Source organism: Dermacentor silvarum, chromosome 9 (assembly GCF_013339745.2).
Source record: "Dermacentor silvarum isolate Dsil-2018 chromosome 9, BIME_Dsil_1.4, whole genome shotgun sequence".
In the NCBI taxonomy this organism is placed as follows: Eukaryota; Metazoa; Arthropoda; class Arachnida; order Ixodida; family Ixodidae; genus Dermacentor; species Dermacentor silvarum.
The window spans coordinates 94,367,155-94,392,536 of record NC_051162.1 but is presented as its reverse complement, the minus strand read 5'-3'; the positions used below and the strand labels follow the sequence as shown (position 1 = coordinate 94,392,536).

The 25,382-nt window shown below is 44.7% G+C and overlaps 1 protein-coding gene across 6 annotated transcripts in view; it reads left to right on the top strand.

Moving 5' to 3' along the window:
- The window catches only part of LOC119463364 (protein phosphatase 1 regulatory subunit 12A-like), a 107,762-nt gene that overhangs the window by 67,654 nt on the left and 14,726 nt on the right, over window positions 1–25,382 (top strand). Inside the window, exons 14-19 of one of the 6 annotated variants that reach the window (XM_037724180.2) lie at window positions 4,928–5,062; window positions 6,938–7,042; window positions 10,626–10,661; window positions 13,377–13,427; window positions 14,342–14,433; window positions 20,303–25,234. In XM_037724180.2, coding sequence (XP_037580108.1) covers window positions 4,928–5,062; window positions 6,938–7,042; window positions 10,626–10,661; window positions 13,377–13,427; window positions 14,342–14,428 — 414 coding nt within the window. In that variant the 3' untranslated portion in view covers window positions 14,429–14,433; window positions 20,303–25,234. Of the gene's footprint in view, window positions 1–4,927; window positions 5,063–6,937; window positions 7,043–10,625; window positions 10,662–13,376; window positions 13,428–14,341; window positions 14,434–20,302; window positions 25,235–25,382 lie in introns of those variants that run through there. The other 5 variants (XM_037724182.2, XM_037724181.2, XM_049656309.1 and 2 more) reach the window with 5 other exon arrangements.

Here is a 25,382-nt window from a genome sequence, read left to right as displayed (position 1 = left end):
GAAATTTGCGTTTTCGACGACGGAAGGCTCCTGCGCTTACGCGCACGAAGTCAACCTTGCTGCCTCGCGCACTTAGGCTGACGACGTCGGAAAAAGAAGAAAAAAGGCAAGCGCGTCGTGGGAGTACCGCAGGCAGCGGCCGCGCAATCACGCCGGCCGGTTTTTCATTGTTGAGCACGTCGGATATCCTGGAAGGACGCGCTTCATCGCCCGCGCGGTCTAGGTGACCGCAACAACGCTAGCGTTTGTGCCTGCTCTCGGTTATAACCGGCAGGCTTTGAAACGATGAAGGTCGGCCCCTCCGCTTCCTCGAGCAATTCCGGGTTCTCGCGAGTAATGCCCCTCTGAGATCGCGGAAGGCAGCAGTCGGAATCGTGCTTTCGTCGTCTCCCTAGTGGCATCGTCTGCTAGTTCGGTGCGCAACTACGTCTGGTACTACCCTCGTCGTCCCCCTGGTGACATCGTGTGCTAGTTCGGTGCGCGTCTACGTCTGGTCGTACCCTGGTGACATCGTCTGCTACTTCGGTGCGCATCAACCGGTGGTGTACTCTCGTTGTCTGCTGGAAAGCGCGCACCGTCTGCTGACGTAATCGACTTAAGTGGTTTGTTCTGTGACAGCGTCTGTTGTTGTGCCGACCTGGGTTTGTGCGCGCGGGCCTATCACCGTTAACGTGTGCGGCCATCAAAAGAGTTTCCGCTCTTCGCTGTCTTGCGCAGACACTGGCAAAGCGGCACCGGGCAACACACAGCTTTCGATTCGCACTTTACTCTTCGGATCGCTGTTTACCTCTTGCGACACCGGCCTGTTGGTCGCCAAAGCAAACACGGTTGGTTTTGCTGTTTGCTCTCTGTTGCCTGAAGCCACGCTTCTGGAAGAACAAGCTTTCGAGTACGTATACATTTCAGACGTTCGGAAGGCCCGGAGGATTTGGCGCGTCACCTGTCGAACGTCCTGCGCCGTTGCCACTTCTGTCTGCTTTTGTGGGCGACGCTGTGCTTTTTTCGCCGGTTAAAAATAGTCGCCGATGTCCTTGCGTTTCGCTTGCAGACCAGCGGGAGAGGGAAAGCGGTGTCTTATTTTGCGGGCTACCGGCTCGAAATTAAGTTTTTGCTGGCTTTCGTCTGGTTGAGGTTGTATGCGTTCGTGAGGATCTTGGAAGAAAGCCCGTGGTTGGTGCTCAACCCTGTGCGTGACGTGGATACTCCTGTACACTGTAACTCCTCTGTGGTTAACCCAATGTGCTGTGGACTGTGATCGCTGTGCGCGCGCCTTGTTCACCAGTCGGGATAGGCCCGCGATATTCCGGTGTGGCGGGGCAGACGGCCTCCGGTTCGTTGAGATCGCCGCTCGAAATCGGATTTTTTCTTTCCGGGCTGACTTGTGCGGTTCAGTTGGCCGATACCGCTCGCTCCACGGACCGCACATCACCCCCGCAGCGTCGGACGAGAGCAGTCGTGCGCCTCGTTCGATCCACCGCCGTTCCGTGGTTACCCCGGTGTCCCGTAGACGGCGGTAGTGGGCCTCTGAAGGTTGTCGCGGCCGTCTGGATTGGTCTGACGATCGGTTCTTCGTCCCTTCCGCGGCCATCATGTCGTACGGTTTCTTCGGCGGCGGCGGGGGTAGCCGCTACAGCGGCTACTCCTCTGGCCTGGGCACGCCGTATAGCTCGCTGGCCGCTCCGACGGCGCTGAGCCGGTCGCTGTCGCCGTCGCCTGCGTCGTACAGCGTCGACCGGCCTCGGAGCCCGCTGCGGTCGAGCGCCGGCCTGAGCGCCTACACGGCTGCCGGCGCCCGCATGTCGCCGTCGCGCAGCCCGACGCTGTCGCGAAGCTACACCGGGGCCAGCAGGGCCGCCGGAGGCCTTGCCACGCTATACGTGAGTGACCGTGTGCGTGCTTGCGTGTACTTGCGTGCGCTTGCGTTGCTTGCGTGCGTGCGTGTGGGTGGGTGTGCGTGCGCCTTGGCAAGCAATGCCTTCTGTATACAGTGATAGCCGTCGGGGGCGCTATTTTTGGGCAATTGCGCGGCGAATGTTTTTATTCTCAGTGACAAATTATTTAACTCTAGAATTCATAAAGGGAAGAATTGTCATCCACCCGACTGTAGCACAAAGCTACAGTGAAAACCCACAAGGGTTTCTCATAACGAAAGCTTCGCATTTGAAGATAAATTTGTCGTGGTCCGGGGATCGAATCCCAGACCAATGACTTTCTAGGGCGGTTGCTCTACCATAGGAGCTGAACTAAGATCGAGTCTAGCAGATTGCGAGAGCGAGGACCAAACTGATCGAAAACTTGGTAGCACTGGGATGCTGAATGTGGCAGTTCTTCTGAAGCCCTTGTGTAATTTTTCCCTCTGTTGACAATAACGTGGCTGTTTGGGCGTGTTGGTGAGACATGACAAAAACTTCAAGTGCACAACCAGACGAGGACAGTAGCGCTCGTGTGTCTCAGTCTTCTTTCACCGTCCTCGTCTGGTTGTACGCTTGAAGTTTTTGTCTTCTATGGACCTTTCTCCACTTTGTGAGCTTCTGAACCGCCACCAGCTTGGCATGAATCTTTTTTTGCACTGTGTCCCTTAAAATGCAGAAAGAGAGTAACTGCTTTTGCTGTCAACCAATTTTCCCTATGAACACTACCATTTTTGCTTTGATGCCTTAGTGGCATTCCATGGTACTACTGTACAGGACACAGTTTTTGTATTCCGTTAAAACTAAAGAGATGCATGTTCATTTTGATGCCTATCATGTGTGCCTGTTCAAAATTTATGCTACGAATAATACAAACTTTATGGATGCCCCTCGTAGCTGTTTTCTGTAGAAGGCGCAACTGCTAGGTGCACAGGCATCAATTCGCATGCTTACAGTAGCAGCTTTTGGGGAAAAGCCTTTCGGTTCCCAGGAACAAAGTCTGCAAAATCTATACTTGCAGACAGCTTTCTGTGGCGATGTAGTGAAAGCTAAACCTATGGAGCCGGAGCACACATGTAACATTGCTCCTGAAAATGGTCCTGATTTCTGTTTTCTGGTGAACAGAAAACATAAACATCTAACTAACCACAGTGTTAAGTTTTAGCGTGTCCGGTATTCTGGCGTACACAAGCGGATTGCCTTGTCAGCTGTGGTGTAAACGTGAGTGGCCAGATTGGCGACGTCGCCTATTGGCGCAGAGGCCCAACCAGACAAACACAGAGTTAATATTGCAGTAACCAAATGTATTCTACTTCTCTGGTGGTGTAAATTTTTTTCAGTGGCATAATCAAGAACACATTTAAATGTTTTATCAAGAACACTTTTGGCACATGAAAACGACTCGGTTAGATGAAGTGTCAAGGTGTCGCTGCCAGGGTCTGGTAATTTTATATTAGGCAAGCGTCCTTGCATCCTTTGGAAAACTGGGCATGCTAAATCTCTCTTTTAAATACACAACATAGTGTGGTTCATACACATAGTGTGGTTCCCCTACACAAAAACCTGCATTTCTATGCTGGAAGCCATTCAGCGCAAGGCAGCAAGATTTATCTTTAACAGCTACAAGCGAACTGATTCCCCTACTGAGCTACTGCGCCGAGCAGAGTTGCCTACACTTTGTGACAGAGCTAAAATACATCGTCTGAAGTTCTTTTATCAATTGTTAAAGGGTCACTTTAAAACCAATGCCACAGCCTTCGCTACTGCTAAAGAAAAAGTGAAAACGTGCCAGAAACATGACTAAATGTTTAAAGAATATTTTTGTAAAAACAATGCATTCCGTTTTTCATTTTTTTTTCCTCAAGTAATAAGGGAATGGAATGCGCTTGACCCACTTGCTGTAGCCCAGACAACACTAGAAATATTTCTAGAAAGAATTAAGGATATTATCCCGGAGCTCCCAAGCTCCTAATACTAATCCATTTACGTCAATTTGTAGGCTTTGCATTTAACGTTTCTTTTCTTCGCCCGTTCTGTGTTCTTCTCATTTGAAACCACTGTGTTCTAATGTTTGTATATTATATGTATATATATTACAAATGTTCCCTTGAAAATAAGAGACAGTTGCGCATTATTGTGGAATTTTTTCTTGAATGAGTTGTTTCCTATGCTTTGTAATGTTTTGTTCCCACTCCTGTAGCAATCCTCGCTGGAGGATTGACAGTATTTTGAAATAAATAAATAAATAAAACTCAGTGTTTCATTTAAATTCTATTTCTTAGCATTACTGTTGCGCATTTTGGCAAATGTGAAAACGTTGCAAGTAGCAAGCTGCACTAATTCAGTATTGTGCTCTCAAAATGGAAACAGAAGGCATTGCCAAACTCAGTCAGGCTACTTGATGCATTAATACATGTGTAGAAGCAATGCTCCTGTAGCTTTCCTTTCGTTGCCGCAGAAAGTTGTCCACAAGCATAGCACCTTTTTCCAAAAAAAAAAAAAAGTTCAGGAGTTCACCTTTGCCTCTGCTTGCTGTAGTGCCTGGTTAACCCCTTCAGTGTCTTGGACAAGCTGTGCTCCTCCACAGGCTTCTGGTAAAAACAGCCAATGACGAGCTCAGTTCATCAGCATTACTTCGCATCTTCTACCAATGCCATGGACGAACCTAACTTTTGATAAATGACAACACATAATCCATTGGACAGCGCAAGCAGAAGTGAATTTATTCTTTCCGAGGAAGTAACATATGCTGGCAACTGGATTTAAAAAAAATAATTAGGCCAATTTTGGTCAGAATTCCGGATAAAAGCGTGGCGCAGAAGGGTTTATAGGACACAATTGTTGCCGAAAACACAGAGCACAACAAAAATGGCTGCACAGGTGGTTTTTATTCCTCTCTGCCTTTCATCTTTTTTAGTGGTAGTTATGTCCTTTAGTAAACACCAACTAGGCCAAGAACGAGTTACTTTCAGTCTGGCATGTCTGATGGTTTTCCGTGCCATTGCAACTTTGTGCAGAGCACCCCAGACACGGTTCGGGGTCGCAGCGGATCCGCGGGCTCCGTAGCGGACAGCACCAAGTCCGAGACAGAGTCGCGGCTCAGTAGCAGTGCAGCCAGCCTTCAGGACGATGACGAGCTCGACTACAAAAAGGTATGCACAAAGCACTGGCATGATGACCGCACAAGTTCGGGATGATGACCAGACAAGTTTGGGCCACTGAGCAGAACAAGCATGTATATAAGTGGCTTGGCTTGTCCAAAAGCAGCACAGAACGAGCATGTTATTTTATCTAAGTGCACTGCTTACATATGCACACCTGCCAACCACCCCAAATGTTCTGTAATGCTTACGAATTCAGGCTCGTTTCTCCGATCTTACAAATGTTTCATCAAATCTTACAAAAATATATTCCGTTCGCGAAAAATATTTACTGGTCTGTCTTTGACCGTACCCTTGGAAGTCTTCCAATTGTGAAAGGACACCAGAGGGGTTCCTGCTTCAGGGAAGTTCCTGAAGCAGGTGAAATTGGAAACACCAAAGTTGCTGGAAAAGTCTGACTGGTTTAAAAATGCTTTGTTGCTTGTCAATCTCTGCTATTCTAAGCTTGCTGCTGCTTGTGTTCTATGTCTTAAGGTAAATCATTCAAAAAAATGCACGTGTCCCTCAAAAGGCTTGTGCTCGAGGCAGTCTCTAAAAAATTATGGTTGATCCCTCTTTCATAGGAATCGGTAGAACACGAAAGTGAAACGTGTCTTCACAGAAGCTGTTGCATATTTGCTTTGTGAACTCACGGTCCGCTGCAGCGAAAGGCACAGGGCCGGCGACCGTGTTGCAGGTTTGCTTAGGGTGCGGCGTCCTGTTGACAAGTGGCGTCCAGCTGCCGAGTTGCTTTGGCGACGGTATGAGCATTTTGGTCCGACTCCGTAGTGTCTTGGGCAGCCATTTGAGTTGCGATGTGCTCGGCTTTAGGAATGCGAGTGGCAGATTTCGCAGCGTGCGCCGCAAACATGTTCTAATTCATGCTGGCGTGTCTCTCGCCAGTCTAAGGCGAGATTCACTCGTCCACGTCGTTGCCTTTCTACACCGCTTAGCACAGCAGTTTTCTTATTTGTTGCCATCGCAAACGAAGCAGTTGAAGCTGCACTCCATAGACGATGAGGTGCCACAGGCTAATCCGACGTGAAAGACAAACCATGTGCCGAAAATGCCAACATCAGGCTATTCTGCGTTGGAGCCTCCGCTGCACTTTGACTGCCGTAGCGCTCCCTGTTGGCATTCGTTAGTGTCACGATGCAGTACATTCGCTGCACCGCTCCGAGATGGCGGCGCTATCCCTGTCAACAAAAGTCTAAGGTGTCCTTAGATATCGCCTAAGAGACGCAAAGGTGAAAGCCTTGTAAAGCCTACTGTAAATCACCTGAATCCTCCCTAATCCATCCTAATCCATCCTAATCCTCCTAATCCACCCTAATCCTCCACCTACCTTAATCCTCAATACACCCTAATCCCCTTTAATACACTCTAATCGACCTTAAATAACCCTAATCCATCTTAATCCACCCTAATCCAATCACTAATCAATCATTAATTAACTTTGCTTATTGTTACATGATATTTTCTGTACCTCACAACACTACCTTGAAACAAGGATCTCGGGCTTTCGCCTTAAAACTTATTTTACTCGTTGGCGTCGAATGTCACATCCGTTACATCCTGTAAAGGAAGTACATCACTGACCCCGGCATAAAACACTTTCGTGTTAAAAGATGCGCACTTTTCCTCTCTTGGTGTCATGTTTGTGGGTGTGATTTAATGAATATTGATGTTCACAGGTTCGCAGATATGCTGTTATGTTTAAGTGTTCTGCTTACGTACATATACAGCTCATATTGTTATACAGTCATTGATCAATACCAGAGGAAGTTTTTAAGAAGAAAACACTGCTGTACTTCAAGCTGACTGCTCACACTCAGTTCTGAGCCTCAGTTTCTTTCACTTCTTTCTTTCTTTTCTTTTTTCCCTCAGCTCTACACTGACCTGAAGGAGGACTACAACAAACTGAAAGGCAAGCTGTCTCGGACCGAAGATGAGCTTGAAACGACGAGACGTCAGCTCGAGAAGGCACAGTTGGTGAGCGCCACATGGATTGCGGCTTGCTGCCTTGGGTGGGAGGGGGGGGGGGGGGGTGCTTGCTTTTTTATTCACCACTGGGCTTGCTCACGCCTTGGCTTTGGAAAACAAACCTTGTTCACTAGGGGCAGATCTGAGGTGCATGCTCTTACCCAATTATTCAGGACAGTGTGTTAGGGTGCTAGGCATAAGAGTTTTCTGCAAACGTTACTAGAGGGAACTCTGCCACTGGCAATTGTCCAGCCAAGGTGGGTAATAACAGTAAAACCTCGTTGATACGATTCCGTTTCGTACGATTTCCTGGTGCCAACATTTGCGATCGAGAACACAAAAATTGACCCCATACAATTACGCTTTTTTTAACGGTTAATACGATTCCTGAAAACACGGGCCTCCCTGATCGATGCGCTTTGGCATCTCATGCCACAATGATTATCACCGAGTGTGTCCACTCGGTGATAATTCCCACCACAATACCCCGCCCAAAGAAGCTGCTGACCAGGTCAAATTCGAGGAGCGCCTATGTGTGCTTGCCGAAGGCACAAAAACGACGCATGTCCGTCATGGGCCATTCGGGCTCCCCCATGCGTAATGGCATTTCGTGCTGCAACGATTTGCACAACGCTTCAACAGTTAAGTGTACCAAATTTGTTTGTGAATTCGGATCGTGTTTTTCTGGTTCAGTACATATTTTGTCATGCTTTTTCTCAAAACGTACGAACGAGGTTCTACTGTACGTTGGTGTGTCAAACCTTTGTGCTTGGGGCCTCGGGCGAAATTTTTTCTCTTGGTGCAGCTCCACAGCAACGTAAAGTTCATTTATTATCTTTTTTTGTGTGTGTAACCATGTCACCATTCAGCAGTGAGCAGCACTGAAATCAGCTGGCCGAACGTGCAAAGTCGTTTTTAGAGCTTTGTGCCAGGAGCTGAGATTCTGGTGGCAATGAAGCATTTCTAGCATCACATTTCGCAACTGAAATGGATTCTTTCTGGCCGTAGTCACATGAGAAATGTCATTCAGTCTGGCAGGCACAGATGCACCTGCGGCATTCGTTTGCTCGCAGTGACAATGCGGCGCATTCTTAAACCAGTCTCGTATAACATACATCTAGCACACCTGGCCATGACTGGCATTTCTTGCCAGCCTGTTTGGAAATTGGAGACTGTTCAAATTACAGCGTCTAACTTTCACAAACTTTCGTGTTAATTTTACTGGTACTTCTCATCCGCTATGCGAGTACCACCAGTGGGCACTTGGTCTGCTGGCTTGCGGTGACCTTCTGTTCGTTGCGGTGACCTTCTGTTCGTTCACGCATTCTGTGAATGCACCTCTGCAGCTCCTGTGCGTATTTATGCATCCTGCTAGTGTTTGCAGCTATTGAAAGGCCCATGCTGCATCCCAGTCTAAGCTTTCCTTCCCCCCTCTCCCCTCTTTTGCTCTTCTTGTTACTCATAAAACATGGTGTGGCTTTTGCCCAACTGCATGTGGGGTTGCTAATATTTCGGGTCTTGTGTCTTGGTTGTTCAACTTCCAGCAATCAACTTCTCGGTGCCTCTGCTATAAACCTTCTTCTGGGTGGCTTTGGCGCACTGTGTTCATTGGCTGCTCCTTGTGTAAACTGTTGTGGTTCTGGGATTAGTGAACTTAGGCATGGAACATTGCCATCTTGCATAATTCTTTAATTTAAATGACGTCATCAGATCTTTCAAGTGTGTCCTTGTGTTGGAGCATAACCAGGTTGGAGTTGTTTTTGTTTTAAGATCAGCAGTCTAAATGTTTAGATAGGCAATTGTTACTCAGATTTGACCTCATTATTTTTCATTACACTCAAGTGGTCCTTGGTCATGTAAAGGCCAAGATAAATTGTCCTTTTTTGTAATATAGCAGGTCGACTTTCTTCCTGAATTGTTTAGCTCAGTTCTGCTTGGTGTTTCTCTGGGGTTTTTCCTAAAGTAGCTCATATAGTGCATTACTACCCTCGAGCGCGTTATGCCTGCAGCTTCTGTTCTCGCTGAATATTTGTTTCCTTGAATGAATGCTGATTGGTAAATCCTGTGTCAGCCACAAATTTAATTAAATGTAGGAAAAAATAGTATGAAGTCTGTGTAGTGCCAACCCCAAACCATCTGGCCTGACATTATGCACTCGCGCTAAAATTATGCCCCAATTTTCTTTTCTTTTTTTTTGAAAATTTTGCAAACTCTTGTAAGCAAGAAAGAGAGTGATCTAGTTAGACACACCATTCCTAGGTATCAGTGTAGAAATGACATATTCATCTTGAGCAGTGATTGAGTGCGTCCATTGATATTGGTCCTCCTTTGGCATAAGCTTTTTCCTCTCTGTTTGTGAACCCATTGATTGAGCCATGCCTATCTGTTGGTAGAATGTTAAATTGTGCTGTGTGGCGTGACTTATATGTGTTGTGTGTTGTAAGAAAAAAAGAAATGTGTGCTAATTTACCTTTTACATTACCCATATTTGTCTGTTGTTTTTTTTCTCTAATGCTGTAGCTCTAGTTTTGATCGTGACTGTGTGCTTCGGAAGGGGTTGAAAGTGTCAGCTCTGAGCCCCTTTCTTAACAGATCCTCGTTGGGGCAAAGACAAGGCTATCAAAGTGCTTCAATAATAAATCGTGCTCAACAGATGTAATTACGAAGTAAATGGGGACTGAGTAAACTGAAATGCTTCCTAGTACCACCACATAAGGTATCTTTTGCGTTCATTCTTTGGCATTGAGGGCTGAAAGTTGGTTAAATTAATAAAACAAAAAGGTATGTTTCACTCGTAATTCTAGGCCATATAATATTCGCAAGCTATGCTTCAGCGTCAACTCAAATAAAGAAACATTTTTGATGAGTTTTGTAATATTGAGTTCTCTAAAATCGAAGCCTGCACTTTTTTGGGCCATCACAACTGTATATTAAAAGTAAGCAATAACTACTTCCCTACTTTTAAATTCTTGTTCTCTCTCTTGCTCATAAAAATGTATATGAGTGATTAAGCGTCTTTATTAAAATCTATACGGACAAAAGAAGAAATTAGAAATGAATTATCGCATTTTTTATAGCAGTAGAATACTAGAATGCAGCATTATGCTGCTACTTTAGCAATAAATACTAGTAAAGTGTACAGGAATCAGGTGCCTGGTCCTGTGTCTTCTTATGTACATGCTCATTTGCACCTTTCAACATGTCGTGTAGCTAGAGCCAACTCGTTCAATGCGCACATCCTCATGAACTAGTATAAAGCAGTTGTGGAGTATCAAAAGTTAAATAGCTGGAGGAGATTACTAGCACTGTGCCTAACAGTAAAGTGGTGGAAAGACTACTGGCTGGAAGCAGGAGGACTACAAGTACTAGTAGTAGTAGTATTATTAATAGTATTTAAAAGGCCTAAATTCAGCTGCTATTATGAAGAAAAGTGTCATGATGAAGTTAGGTAGCCTGCCAGGTTCTTAGAACGGGTGTAATTTTTCTTTTTTTGCACCAATGAGGGTCTGCCGTGTTGTTGTTGTTTTCTCGCTAATATTCACCCAGTCGTTTTGTGCTGTCTCATCATGTTGTGGCCCCGCATGCTTTCCAGAACAATCGGAACTCGCTCAGTGATGCTGAGAAGAGGGTGAGTGTACAAAAAAAAATCCCACATTTTTAGCCCTCTTTCTCTGTGGCTACCTCTGTTCTCCACTGCTATTTCTTGCCCAGCTCTTGACACGCCTCACTTGGTGTCGCTGTGGTGTGGAAGAACCTGTCTGTAACAGTCGCTTCCAGTTTGCTGCACGCGTGGCTACAGCTCTTGCCAGGCAGTTGGGGTCCCGTGCTAGTCACGTGAAGTCTCTGGCGAAAGTGAGAATATCCCCGATAGTGGTTGGCCGAGAATACTTCACCCTGGTGGACCAAGCTGAGCAGATCACGGGAGTCGTCGCGGTAAATGACAGTTGTCGAACAAGCAATGTCGCTAGAGCTAACGTTGCGACAAGGGGACTTGTCTGCGCCAGTTGTTTGACCGCTGCTAATCGCTTTGAGCCTCCATCTTCCTGATATTTTGTCTTGCAGTGTCACAAGTCGTTGCATTAACTCAAAATTCAAATGACTGCAAAGGACAGGGGCAGTTTTCTCGGGCAATCACTTTCAGAGATAGTTTTCACTTTCGCAAGACCCGGCACAATCTGATTATGAGGAAAGTCATAGTGAGGGACTCGGGATAAATTTTGACCACCAGGGGTTCCTGAGTACGCGAATATAAGTACACGAACGTTTTTGCATTTTGCCCCCATCGAAATGTGGCAAAGGATTTCACGGGGATGAAAGTTGTAATGTGTAAAGTAAATGCTCGGGCTAGTTGGTGGATTATCCTAAATGTATTTGCAGCACGAAATGAAACACAAACAGAAGCTGAGAAACAGCACGAACAATGCTGACTTCCACCAGAGTTTATTATATATTATACCCAGAAAGAACACTTATATATAGACTATGCAATGAAAGCATCAAAATCAAAATGTATAGAAGCAAAGCTGTCGCCTAATTGCACTACAGGGAATCGCCGACTCTTTTACATCACATCAAAGGCACATCTGATGTTGAATTGCTGTATAGACTCTGTAAGGACCGCACTTTTTCTTCACAATTTTGACCAGGCGCAGCCCTTACACGGACTGAACCTTCAGGTCAAAATTGTGCATACCACAGATCTCCGCATGTACTGGTACTGGTGTTTATTATATATAAGGAAGAGACGCATGTACCATTGCATCAGAGGTCAACGTGCATCTCTTGCCATCTAGTAGCAGCATGCGGAAGTATGCAGCGCGCAAAAATTCACTTATGCAAGCATGCAACATCGGGGCACTGAACACAATTACTTCTTCATTGGAAATTTTTTTCCAAGGTTGGGGGTGTGGTCCTTTCACGGGTGCAGCCCTTACACGAGTATGGTAATCTAACTCTTTATCCGAGCCATCGACTGTGCTCACTGTACGGGTATAATCTACACGAACATCACACAATCTTTTGATGGGGTCTAAAAAAGTCAGCAGTTGCCTGCCGTGCAATTAGGGGACAATTTTGCTTCTGTACACTTTGATATTGGTGTTTTCATTGCGCAGTTCGTATGTAAGAGTTTTTTCTTTGAATAACAAGATCTCTTGTAAGTCGGCACGGTTAATGTTGTTTCTCTCTTACGTCCATGTTTCATTTCGCGCTGCAAGTACATTCAGGATGTAATATGTAGTCTGGTGAGATCTCTGGTCACACGTGAGGCAGCATCTGTTTTATGTAACGCTTCTGTGTCACTCACAAGTACTGCTCTAGCGTGTTGGCAACTCGGAGCAGAATGTTTCCCAAGTGTCGGAAACCAGGATTTAGCCTCGATTTCTCGACACTACTGAAATCGCATGAGCTTGTCAATTGCTCTGGACAGTGAAGTTAGAGTGGTGCCAACATTAACTCTTGTTATTTCTTCTTGTCACTTTTGTCTAAGAAAACCTGCGCAATAAAATTAAACTGTATTTATGCTGCCTTAAGTAGCATCACTTGCACATGAGAGGACTAGTGAATTCCATGCAATCTTCATCCCTGCCACAGGGCTTGGCTGTAGTTCTTGTCGCACACAGCGGCTTGGAAAGTTCACGAAGGCTTACAGTTCTCTTCAGAAGTTCTTAAGCTACTCTGCAAACATTGTCACCTAGCCCTCTTGCAAGGCACTGTCTACTTAATATTGTCACTCTTAAAATACAGGGTATTGGAGTGACAGTAGTTCTTTCTACTCCGAATAAGTGCACAGAGAGACAGAGGGCACAGGGATGCATGCAGTGCCTTCAAGATTTTTGACAAAGACTGTACGTCCTAAGGTTGCACATTCAGTGACATAAAAGTATTTTAGCATAGCATTGTTGCTCTATTGTTACCAATACTGACTGCCACCAACAGCTCATTCACAGTCAGGGGAACTGGTGTCGTTAACTGTTACCAGTACCACCAACTGCGCATGCACAAGTAGGGGGAGCAGTATTGTTAACCATTACTAATACTGCCTGCCGCAGCTGCGCTTGCGCAGTTAGGGGCAAGGAGGTAAATTATTAGTTTAAAGGAAATGATTGAACGGTAAAGCTATGGGGGGGGGGGGCAAAATATTACTTTATTAGTTCATTCACGGAGCTGTAGAAAGAGTGCGATAACTGCTGGTCTCATACTTGACTATTGTTTTTTATCCTTGAAGTTATGTTTCAGAGGCATTTTGATGGTCTTTCATATGCATGCTTGCTTTTGTCTTTTGTGTGTTAATATGTGTTAATAGGTTCTCAGTTGCTTTGTATTGTGCGTTGTCTTCACATAGGAACGTCGAGCACTCGAGAGGAAAATCTCGGAAATGGAGGAGGAGCTCAAGGTACGTGACCGTTAGCCATGCTCCCTGATTTTTCGGCTGTTTATCCGTTCGTCAAGCAGTAAATATAGCAGGCTGCAAAAAAGGAGTCATATCCAAAGAACACGTGGAACACTGCACGAGCAAATACGCATCTTCAAAGTGAGGCACACTATCGGCTTCCAGCAACTGGAACGTGGCAAGACTGGTAGATTTCATGATGGCAACACTTACTTGCTTGAGTTGTTCAGTTAAGATTGTCTGAAGCTACCTGGCTAAAGTGAACTTAATCTTGTCACATAGCATTATCATTTGTTAACGTGGTTCTGGTTCAGTGCTTTGTGTGTCGCACAAAGCCTGCTAAAGACTGGCTGTGGTAGAAACTTGAATCTGCTTTGTCCCGAGGAAGACGTTCAAGTGCTGGTGATAGAAGTGTTGTTCACGATACCTTACAGAGCTTGAAGACCCGAAAACGACTTCTCTTTCTCTCTCGCAGCAAATTTCTGCAACACTTCCTAAGCAGGTTAAGGGGGCTTTTCGTTTAGCTTGATGTAAAGGTGTCTCATTATTCAAGGAAGATACCATTTGCGAAGTGATAGAGCCCAGATTATCTGGCACTCTTTCTTGCTGGTGCTTGTGAGGAAGCACTGTCTGTGGGCCCAGTGTTATTGTGACATTTCTGACGGCGTATCCGCATCATGTCAGTGCGCATTTGCATCAGCAGTTGCATTGCAACTCCGGTGACACCCGACTACGTGGCCACACACACCATTCGCAGAGACAAATCTTTTTTTCAAGGCTGCAGCTCGGCACGACCATTCCTCCAAGGCAGACTTTAGACATCACCCAGGATTCAGCAAGTCATCGGACTTATTCCTTTCAGAGACTCTGCAGCATCTAGCATCACCACCTTGACGACCGTGGGCGTCTTGTTGCAGGTTCTGGCTCAGCTCAAGGCCGAGAACGCCAAGCTCAAGGCTGAAAATCGTGCGCTGACGCGCGTCGTGTCGAACTTGTCCAAATGAGGAAGGTAAAAAAAAACCCTACTGCTCTCGTTGGTCACGCATCTTGGCAAGAGTGGCGCCTGGCTTTTGACAAACTCCCTCACTCGGCCTGCCATGCGCTGTGGAGTGGCGTGACTAGTGCGGCTCATTACACGGCTTGTTGTGGAACGGCTCGGGGCTTGTGTACGATGCGATAAACCCGAGACGTCGAGGGAACAAAAGGGCAGTCGCTCATTCTTCTGCTTTAGGTGAACAATTCGCCTTGAATCATGCCTAACCTTTGTAAATTACTTACTGGCAGCAGGTGCAGTGGCTGGAATTGAATACGAGACAGGATCAGGCAGTTCTTGAACAGACTGAAAACAAGAGGCTGGGGGTACTGCTAATTTGCAGGCTGGTGATACTGCTAGAATTTGCAGATGTCGAGAGGGTATGGAATGCACCGGGCAAAAGGTAACTGGAAAGCATTGGGAAGTCATTTCCCATGCTCTGAGTATAATTTGTTAATGTAAAATATATAAAGTTAATCCAAGGGCAAAGAAATGGAATGAACCTCGTGTGACACGAACTGACAAGTCACGACCAGCAGCTGACCATTATCCTTCAAAAGCGCACAGTCATTGCATACTACTGGTACTAACACATGGGACAGAAACTTGGAGGTTAACAAAGGAGCTTGAGAAGGAGCCAAGGTCTATGCAACGAGCGATGGAATGAAAAATGATAGGCATAAAGTAAGAGACAGGAAAGCAGCAATGTGGATTAGCGAGCATGCGGGGGTAGCTTATAATCTTTAGTGGAGATAATGTGACGATTTAGTGAAGAAATGAAGTTGGCAGACAGGCCATGTAATATACAGGGCAGATGAAGGGAGACGCTGTGGAGGACGGCAGAGAACCAGCTGGTGTGATGAAATAAAAAGACAGGAGTAATTGAGATTGCTGGGAGAGGCCTCCATCCTGTAGTGGACATAAAAATAGGCTGATAATGAATGTAATTTTCTGGCAGTATTGCATCATTTTCCTCTGCAGGATGTGTGCTGTTAACTTGCATGGCATTTGCTGCATAACAAACAATTAAGGCATTCCTAAAGCAGAAAATGGCGGTGCCCTGATATCTAAGCCTGGTTGCAATTTTGGCTGGTCGTTTCATCAGACCAAGATGCAGACATGAAGCATTCATCACAAACGACCGTCTTAACTCCAAACACGTCACCTGTTACTGCGCAAGATACTTTTTGAACTGTTGGGAAGGACACATGCCCTTTCACAGCTTCTTGCATAAAAGAGTTTTCGACCAGAGTGATCACCGCTCCACAGCCTTTTGTGAGTGTTTTGTGGACGATGCTTTTGTGCACATGAAGATGCACACATGCCAGTATTGGGCATTTTAATACCATTGAACCTTTTTAGAACTTTTGTAAGACAGATGCACCCTCCAACGCCTGACCTTTTTCAACTGTGTGGATAGGCGTGATTTGATGAGGCCATCTGTGTAACATCTTAATAACAATAACACTTTACGGTATGAACAAGAGCATGTCATTGTGTGCTATCAGCAATTGCCAATGGCAATTGCGATGTTGCAACACATGTGCACTAAGCGAGTATGGAAAGTGCATTTTCGTCATACACATCTTGTCATTCTGCACTGAGCTGAGAGTGTGTGAATCTCCACACACAAGCCCATGTACCTGCTATGTGTTTAAGATAGTACACAAACTCTGCGGCCGCGTGTTGGCGGTAATGCCTCGTTTTGATGGCCGCCTTCTTTAAAACAGTTCTAGGTGTTTCTTTTTTTGCAAGCAAAGTAGTGTGGTATACCTTTTGTGTTTATGAAGCTGAGTTGACAGGTTTCTTTTACATCTATCTCAGACTCCAGGTTTGTTCCCAAGTCTCCGAGGTTTTTTTTAATGATGTGTGCCTCACCCTACTAGAATTGAAAAACAAGCACTCGGAACCTGCTTTATATGTGTTGAGGTTGTCCTTTAACATAACTGTTTGTGTGGACAAGTATACTTTCTCCCTGCATTGTAATTCTCACATTGTGACACTTTGTGACTGTTGTAATGTGTGACCGTCACAAGCCAGACAGAAAACAAGACGAGTATGCAAGGTGTATAACACTAATCATGTGACCGGCAGGGCATAAGCTGTAGCCGGTGCAGTGGCTGTTTTCACAGCTACCATGGTTTCTCATTTCCGAGAACCTAAGTTAATCTTGAGTAATGTTTCTATTTTTTTTTTTATCAGTATGTTGTTTTCTGGAGGTGAGAAACACATCGACACTAGATGCTGCTTTTGATTTGCCAATACCATGACTTGTAGTGCTGCTTTTTTTTTTTTTCTCTCTCAGAATGCCACAGTGTGGTTTGCCTTGAAGTGTGCACGTTTAACAGCATGTGTAGGTTTGCCCCCCGTGTGTTGAACGCTCAAGTGACCGTAGTTTTAAGCGTGTGCAATGAGAAGGCGTCCTAAGTATGACATTAACATTTGGTGGAGAACTCGTCTGCCGCACGCATTGGCAAGTCGCTCTGCTGGCCTGTCAGACATGCCAGAACATACATTTGAACAACGTTTCTACTAACCCTATCTTAAAGATGCACAACACTGGTATTATTTTCCTCCAGACTGCTAGTACTTTTCAAACTGGTGTTTTATCTCCTCCTTGCTGTGGTGTGTTTTATTGATTGCTGTTTTCATTGTTCCTGTTGCTTGGGTGAGTACAGTGGGACCCCGTTGATACTTTCCTCGCTGTTGTGTTTTCTCAGCTGCTACATTACGTTTTCACGTTCCCGACCTAAAGCCCAATGACTTCTATATATTTTGTTCACATTCGATATGTCGCAATTCTGTGATGTTCCCGCATGTTACGTTGCGTTTGAGTGAAGCAGTTGTGTAAATTTAGCAATGCAGGGGCAAATTTATTCTTGCACGCTGCTACAAAGACGATAAATGTATACTGATAGTTAAGCCTGTTAAGCCTTGCTCCGTGGCCTCGCCCCGAAATGGCGGAAGTACACAATCGTCAAGTCTCGAAAAGTGTCTGAACGCGGTTGTGATTTTAGCTGGTTTCCTAAGGTCAGCTTTGCCTCAATACAGCGTCGTTATGTGGTAAAGTGCGCACAAAATATTGTGGTAAAGCTTATTAAGACTGGAAAGGGGCCGCTGTCACATAACATTGTAGGTGTCCCTTATTATACATGCACGCACACACAGTCTCCGGTCACAGTACGAGCGCCGAGACGTCTAGTTACTGTACTGCCAGCCGTTCAGAGCTTTTGCAGGTGTTGCCTGTTAGTGGCCTTTCTTACTGTTACGTTTTCCCAGCTGTTACGTTCGTTTTCCACAGTCCCTTGAAAGACGCATCAACGGGGTTCTACTGTACTGAGAAACCACGAATGGAATGCAGTGAACATCCTCTTTACCGATTTGTTTAAGCTTGTGCTACTTAGCACTGACGATCGTGTCGCATCACTTTGTCACTGATACAGACAGTATATTCAGTGAGGCCACTCTAAACACCAGACCACATAGTACCATGTTTTCATGCTTGCACCTGCAAGAGAAGTTCAAAGGATGAAAGGCTTAGCATTCACATGAACTGTGGCGTCAAAGGAGTCGTTTAATGCACTGGAAGCAATCAGATTAAGGACAACGAACTGTTCAGCTACTTGGTCTTTCATAACTGTTGAGCCCTGAGTGTATTCATCTCTTCAGTGAGCATTTTAGATAGCCGAAAAAAGTTTTTGTATTCTCTCTCGCAGCTTTGTACATTTTTTCATGCTTGAAAATGGGAATGACCGCCTGAGTTCGCCATTACATTTGCGCACAAATACAGAAAACATGAAACTGCAAGATTGCACACAAACTTTTCTTCATTGGGATTTGTACGGTGATGCCAGCTGTGTGTGTAAATACACAGCTGTACTGTGACAGACAATTGAAATATGAACAATCTAGGAATAAATAGAATGTATTCTTTTGTTTCTGCTTTCACTAATAGTACATGTATATCAGCATGACCTCAGCTTGTATGATTTTAGTAAGGCCTAACAGTGAAACCTCTATGTAACGAACACAGATATGAGTTGCGAGATATAATCAAGTAATTCTAATATTTGTGAATTCTTTTTTTTTGATATCAATGTGTACTCTTGTATTGAATAGCGTATGTAACAAAGATATTTTCGTGTTGAATGCAACATTGTTATATGGAGCTGTGACTACCATTTTTCGAGAATAGATAACTAGCGGTGCCAATCATGGTCTCAAATTATTACTTGCAAAAGGTGCTTTACATTGTAATCTGGTGTTCACATTTCATTTGTCCGTAACTGTGCATTCACAGTTGTGCGATTCATTTAAGCAAGAAGGTTCGCAGACTTTCAACTCGAATTCATCAGGCACCAACAACACATGCACAGACGTATATGGTTTCTTAGCCAATGAGTAGTTGAAGACATGGATGGCAATGTTTGAAGAAAAAAAAAAAAGTCTTAAAGTAATATTTTTAAAGTGTTGCATCAGCAATTTCTTTGTCAGAAGCGAGAGCGAAGCTGTCTATGAAGAAGGCAGCAGCACTTCAACGGACGGCCGCATCAAGTGTGGCGGTCACAAAAGATTTGATAACATTTTGTTTGAAGGTTGCTTTGAGTAAATGTCCAGGATTGATTCATTGTGGGTACTCTATGTATATTTTGTGCATAATACTGCTTTTAAATGCAATACAAAAGCATTTTAACATTGTTGAGGACAGTATTCAAGCTTGTAAGCGTAATGTAGCTTAAGAACTTGAAAATGCTTTGTCATGGTATTGGAGGTCTTTGAAAAAGCATTTCTCTCTTTCTTTTTTCATGCAAGTATGTATTCACGAGAGCACTGCTTACTATTGTCCTTGGCATATATTTTCCTAAAAAATTGTTAAATATGAAAATCTGTCACTACTGCCTATGAGAACTGCAAGGATCACGGTTCAGCCAATGTGAGAATGATGGTTAGTACATGGATTTGCCTGAACTTCAGCCTTCTGCCTCCAGATGACTTGGTGACTTTGCAAACTGATTATTTTCAGCAAGGATATTGGGTTATAAATGCAGTAAAGTTCACAGTAATTATGCATGCGTGCACAGACTTTATTGCCTCCATCCATTTAAAAATATTTGAGTACTTAAGAATTTAGAAAAACAAGCCATAACAGCACCACATGAACGTCTCAATCCGCAAGTACAAAGATTAGACAAATCCATATGCTACTACAATCCATTCCCATGGTATAGCTGAACGATCGCACCACCAGAGCTCCTTTCAATAATTTTATTTGGAAGGTCTATAGTCCTCGGAAAGCAGTCGATCAGTCAATCATTTCCTTTTCAAGAAGCGGAGGGAAAAGACTCAACTAAACTTGACAAGCCTCCAAGCCCTATGCAGTTCAGCAGCGTATAACACAACATTAAGTACACGTAATCCTGCGTACAAATTCGGCAAAGATGCAAAGTATGCACGCATGTACTATCGACCAAAAAAAGTTTACGGGCCAAGGGATCTGACAAAAACCTGAATATCTCCGCAGCCTCAAAACACCAGCCTTGTATTCCCATTTCCAGCCTCTTCTGGTATTGCGAACAACATTGTACAGTGCTACTGGCTACTTAAAGGCTGCTCGGATATTTAGCGTTTTCTGAGATCCCATGGTCCGTAAACTTCTTTGGTCAATAGTGCTTATACAGCAAGATAATACAAAAAGGGAAAACACAAATCAACAGTACAATGAATAAGAGCGCGTAGATATCAACATCTTATAAAACGTCTTATTCTTAATGCCTCTCTTGAAACGCTCTAATCTGTTTGTCAGAGGCTAGCGTCACACCTCGCCTTTTTTCTCTTTGCCTTCCAGCAATCGGAACAGCTGCGAGCCGAAAATGCACGGCTGCGCGAGGAGAATGGTGCCCTGATACGCGTCATCAGCAAGCTGTCCAAGTAGCCCTCCCCCCCAATCCCCACCCCCTCGGCAGAGGCGGCACCGTCTTCCTCCCACAACACTTTCTCGTCTTCGCTTGTCCATCGATCCATCTCTCCGCTGCGGGGAAAGCGAGAATGCTCAGCGCTTGTTTGCTCTTCGCTGACCGCCATCGTTTTTGTTGTTTGCCCGCTGCCTCATTGTTGGCTTGACCTTCTCTCGGCTTGAATCGGCACACCGAGTGACCTTTTCTGGAACGAATGCTTCAGCGGCCTCAGCAGTTCGTGTGTAGAGAAACTTGAGCCACCAGTACACTCTGAGGAAAGTTTGCGCCCTCTGGGGCTTGTCCTGTCCCCGGACGATAATTTGTCACCTACAATGCATGCCTTTGCATTCTTCAACACAGCACGCTCTGTGCTTTTGTGTCACAAATGGCAAGCGCGTACCAGCGTGACGTGGCATGCGTGACAGGAAAGTCATGAGCTCAGAGTGCTAAAGAAAGGAAATGCTCACAAGATAGGTGACGATTTGGGGACAAGATAAACATTTCCCCGAGGCTGTAAACATTTTGTAGTGTATATCTTGTACAGCGGTCAGGTCGGCACGCACTTCCCAGGAACGTTGGCATGCCTGGAATGTGTTTTTGAGTGTGTTGCCATGCGTGGCATTTAGGTGATGTTTGGAATGTTGCTGTTTTTGTTTTTTTTCTGTACACTGGCTGTGGCTCCACCAGCAGTCCTCAAATCTGCCTTGCTCGGTGTTCAAACTTCTAGCCTCTCCTGCAGGCAGTGCTGCCAGTTTAGCTGACTTTAAACTTATTTAGTGGCGATAGAAGATTGTTTTAGTGTTTTTAGCAGGTAGGTTTTCGTTGTGCGTTTCCAAAAGTATTTTGATCATTCATAGTGGATTCCAAATGTTTGTTTGGTAACTGAACCCTTGCCAGAAAAATTAATCTTGATTTTGAGTAATTGTCATTGTAATACATTGTCATTATTTTGTGATTGATGTCTGATTGACTCCCATTGAGGCAAACCCGATTAAGCCGTAAAAGAAAAAAGCCTTGATTAGCATAAATTGCAAATTCGGTTTAGCCGAACTTGGCGTGAAGCCAATATCGGTAGACTTGGAAGGGGAGAGACTGTAACATGAAAGCACTGAATAATTTTTTGACAAATTAGGTGAATTGTTAGCATTTGTGATAGCGCATATGTTTGCAGAGCATCATCAAGCATTGTTTACCCAACATACTAAAGCAGAGTGCATAAAGGAATCGTTTGGTTTTAGTGCTGTTTTATTTATTTTGTGACATCAATATTTAGGTGCATCTGGAATAGTAAATGTTTTGTGAATTGCTTCTCTTGAGATGAACAAAATTTCACAGTCCCTTCGAGTTTGTGTTCACCGGAGTCTATTGACATTACAGTGAAACCTGTTTGTGTACTTAAAATTCCGACGTTTCGTGGAGCATAGAACATATCTCAGGGCACACTCAATGCAGCAGCGAGTAACCCTAATAGGTGACACTTCTGCTGCTTAATGCTCGTTATCTATATTTGATCGTACTTCTCGCTAAAGTTTTGCTTCACGTGTTCACACATGTATTTAGCAGATTTCAAGCTTTGTTTTTAGCAGAATGCTTGGCAATGAAAGACGGCAGCACTGCCTGCAAGTGGGCTCACCTGCATGGCTGGCCACTGCCGGGTGAGTACCTTGAGGTGCAGCACCATTTTGCCGCGCTCAGCTGTCACTTTCCTGTCGTCTGCACCAGCAGGTTGGAAACTGCATTCAGTGTTTGTAACGAATGACCCAGTACTGGCCAGTAGGAACAAATTCAAAGCCCTGTGATAACCGAAGCAAGATTGCAGTTATGTTGGAACTGACGTCCATCGAGCATTCATTTGGCAGTCCTGCATCGAGGCCTCGTTAACAGCGGCCCTTGTTGAAACCGATGTGGCAAAAGGCTTGTCGGTCATGTTAAGATGAGGTCGCATGCGCCAAGTTTCTGCAAGACTTTTTTTAGTTGAATAGCAAGTTGCTATCACGATAGATTTTTTTTTTTTTGCCGAATGCTTGCAACTTTTGCGGTGTTAGACTGTTGTGAAGTGAGCGCACTTTGCATTGAAAGGGGATCAGTGTATTTCGCGACAGCTTCCGAGACAATTCGCCGGCCCTGAAGAGCCGATATGTGGACCAGCCGGACATGTGGTCACAAATGTATTGGTAAGGCCGTAGTTTGTCGGAGCGCAGTTTCGTAATAAGACCCTCGCTGCAAAGCCGTTGTGAGAGGTGCGAATAAGCCAGACAATTTTGGTTGTGCATGGTCTACGTTATGCGAGACTTGTCTTGCGTAATGATGAACTATGTATGCAGTTGCGATGGTGCAACTACGGAGATGTGAGGCGTGCAACCCCATAGGTGGCAGATAGAGATTATTGCAGTGCACACGATTTTGTTGAGAGTATGTGGAGGTGTTTAAAGCCCAGTCCTTCCCGTGCACAGAGCGTTGAAAGAAGCAGTGTTGACGAGAGTTTGACAGCCACAACCCTTCATTTCTTCCTTTTTTTGTCTAGTCTGATGTACATGGGTTGCTTGTACTCTTGCTCATCTGTTGCCCAACAACTTTCATCCTTATTAGGGCATATGCTTGCTTTTTAGCTGCTGTGATGCAATCATCGCTTCTGACTGGGACAGTGTTAAACAGACAGTGGGAAAACGATAATGATGGCACCAGTGTGGCCATGGCTGCCATTGCAGCACGCCTGGAAGAGTTCATCTACAACCAGGGCCTTCGCATTGTGCTTGCACTACACTGTTAAACTCTTGTTTCAGGTCTGATGCCTAATCAAGCACAGTAGTTTGTAGTAGAATTCACCCCAACCACAACCCTTTCAGTCAGTTTTTTTTTTTTTTTCGCTCGCATTTTGTAAAGCCAAACTCTTTGGGGTTTATAGGTTGTTACTGAATGGTTGACACTATTTTTTTTGTTGCTCTACATACGTGACAAGAGAAATTGTGTTGCTTTGTAACATTGCACTTGTCAAAGTTGTCTGTCAAAGTTTTCAAATTGTGCTTTATCTTGCTTCTGGCACCTTCATTCTCTGGTGGCCTGTTGGCATTCGTCTGCTGGATGGTACTTTGTAATTACTCGCGCAGTTGTGCTGCTCCCTGGTTGCAAAATTGCCCCGAGTGCTGTCGTGCAAATGCGTGTTTTTTTTTTTTTTTAATGCACGCCGCGCTTCGCTGCGTTTGGCATAAGCTACTTTAAAGTAAGATTTGTGTGCGATGCTGGAGTTGCCAAGAGTTATTTTGGGCTTGAACGTTTAATTCATTTAGCTTTATTTGCACCGAAGGGACGTTTACACCTTTAGGCAATTTTACGGTAGCCCAATTTTTTTTCTACTTTCAGAGCTTGTAACACAATATGTGTGAATTTTTTTTCTTTCGTTTTCACTGAGGTCTGGTAAAATGTGCGTGTATGTGTATGTGAAGATTAGTAAGCAAGCAGTGGTGAGGCGCCTTGTTTTGTGAATCGATGAAAAGCCCATATTAAGAACCGTGTACGTGACGGTAGAGTATTGAATCTTCCTCAAGGTTCTCTTGTGAGCTTTTATTGTAAGGTTAATACGGGCCTGTCATGTGCTATAATTCTGTCACACTAAGAAATAGTCTGCACTGAAATTTAAAAGAAGTGACTTGAGTCTTAACGAAGTATTGGTTATTCTGTCAGGTCGCTTCATCATTGTGTTTGCCTTAGGCACAACCTAGGGCAGTCCATCACATTTCTGGAGACCTGTATAGTGAACAACACCAAGTCACCAAACGACAAGCTTTTGCCTCTTGCGAGGCCCAAACCCCAGTGCCATGAAATATTTGTTCCTAAACTAGCCGTTGGAGAGAATATACTGGATGTCGACACCAACCTTTCTCGTCCCGCGTATCTCGGGCACATTTCTTTCTTCGTGCAAGGCTATGTGTCGTGTACTTTCAAATTGCACAGACTACTTGGACGTGAAAAGCACATATAGAAGCACTGCACATTTGTGTGTCACTTTACCCACAGCCCTTGGGTAATTGTCAAGAACAAAACACGACGTAGGGCAGGATTGCATTAAGAAATCGCAGGTCGTCTTTCCCAACACTACACATCAGTGTGCTCTCTATTCTGTACATATCTTTCCTGCCTGGCCAGCATGTCAGTATCTCGCACGCTGCATCATGTCGCATCGTGACATGCTGTGCACTATGGTGCCTTGGACCCTACAAAGCCAATCGAGCGTTATAGCCCGTTTTTACTTAAAAAGTCTTTTCTGGAGAATGTAACTTCACCGAAGTTTTGTGTAACTCATAGTACAACAGAGTGTCATGTTTTATGAAGAGTCACGAATATGGTAGTTGACAGAGCTTTTTTTTTTTTTCTTTTGCATTCGCCAGTGGCTGCTCTCTCAGCCTACTACAGTTATTTGTTCTGATTGCAAAGAATGTGTGCGTATGTGTGTGCGTGTGATGCTGCGGTTTGTAAGCGGCTACACGCCGAGGTTGAGGCATAGCTCAAGCAAAACTGCAGACTTCTCCGCATTGTAGGACAGGACAGTGAAGCATTTTCGACGTGGACGTTTAATATATTTATTTATGAAGCGCCTGCACATGTGGGCTGCAGTGTTTTTACCCATGCTGTGTTTCTCGTTCAGTTTATCCCACCCACCCCCTCCCCTTCCCTGTCGCTTGATATATTCCCTGGACAGAACGAACTTCGCTGTGCCTGTGTTGTACGAAGTGTTTTATTGAAGTCGTGGGCGCTCATTCCTGCGAAGGAATTTCAGTGTCTCCTCTCAGATGAATGTTTGTAATAAAAGCTTTTTTTTTTTTTTTCTTGTGACTAGCCCTCTTGACTGAGTCATTGCTGGGCGCTCTGTTTTGCTGCGTCAACGTTAGTACTGGATGTGTGGTACTGTTGTAGCTGTGAACAGTATATTTGCTTTTGTGTGATGGTAGAAGAAAACTATTTAAGGACGACGAA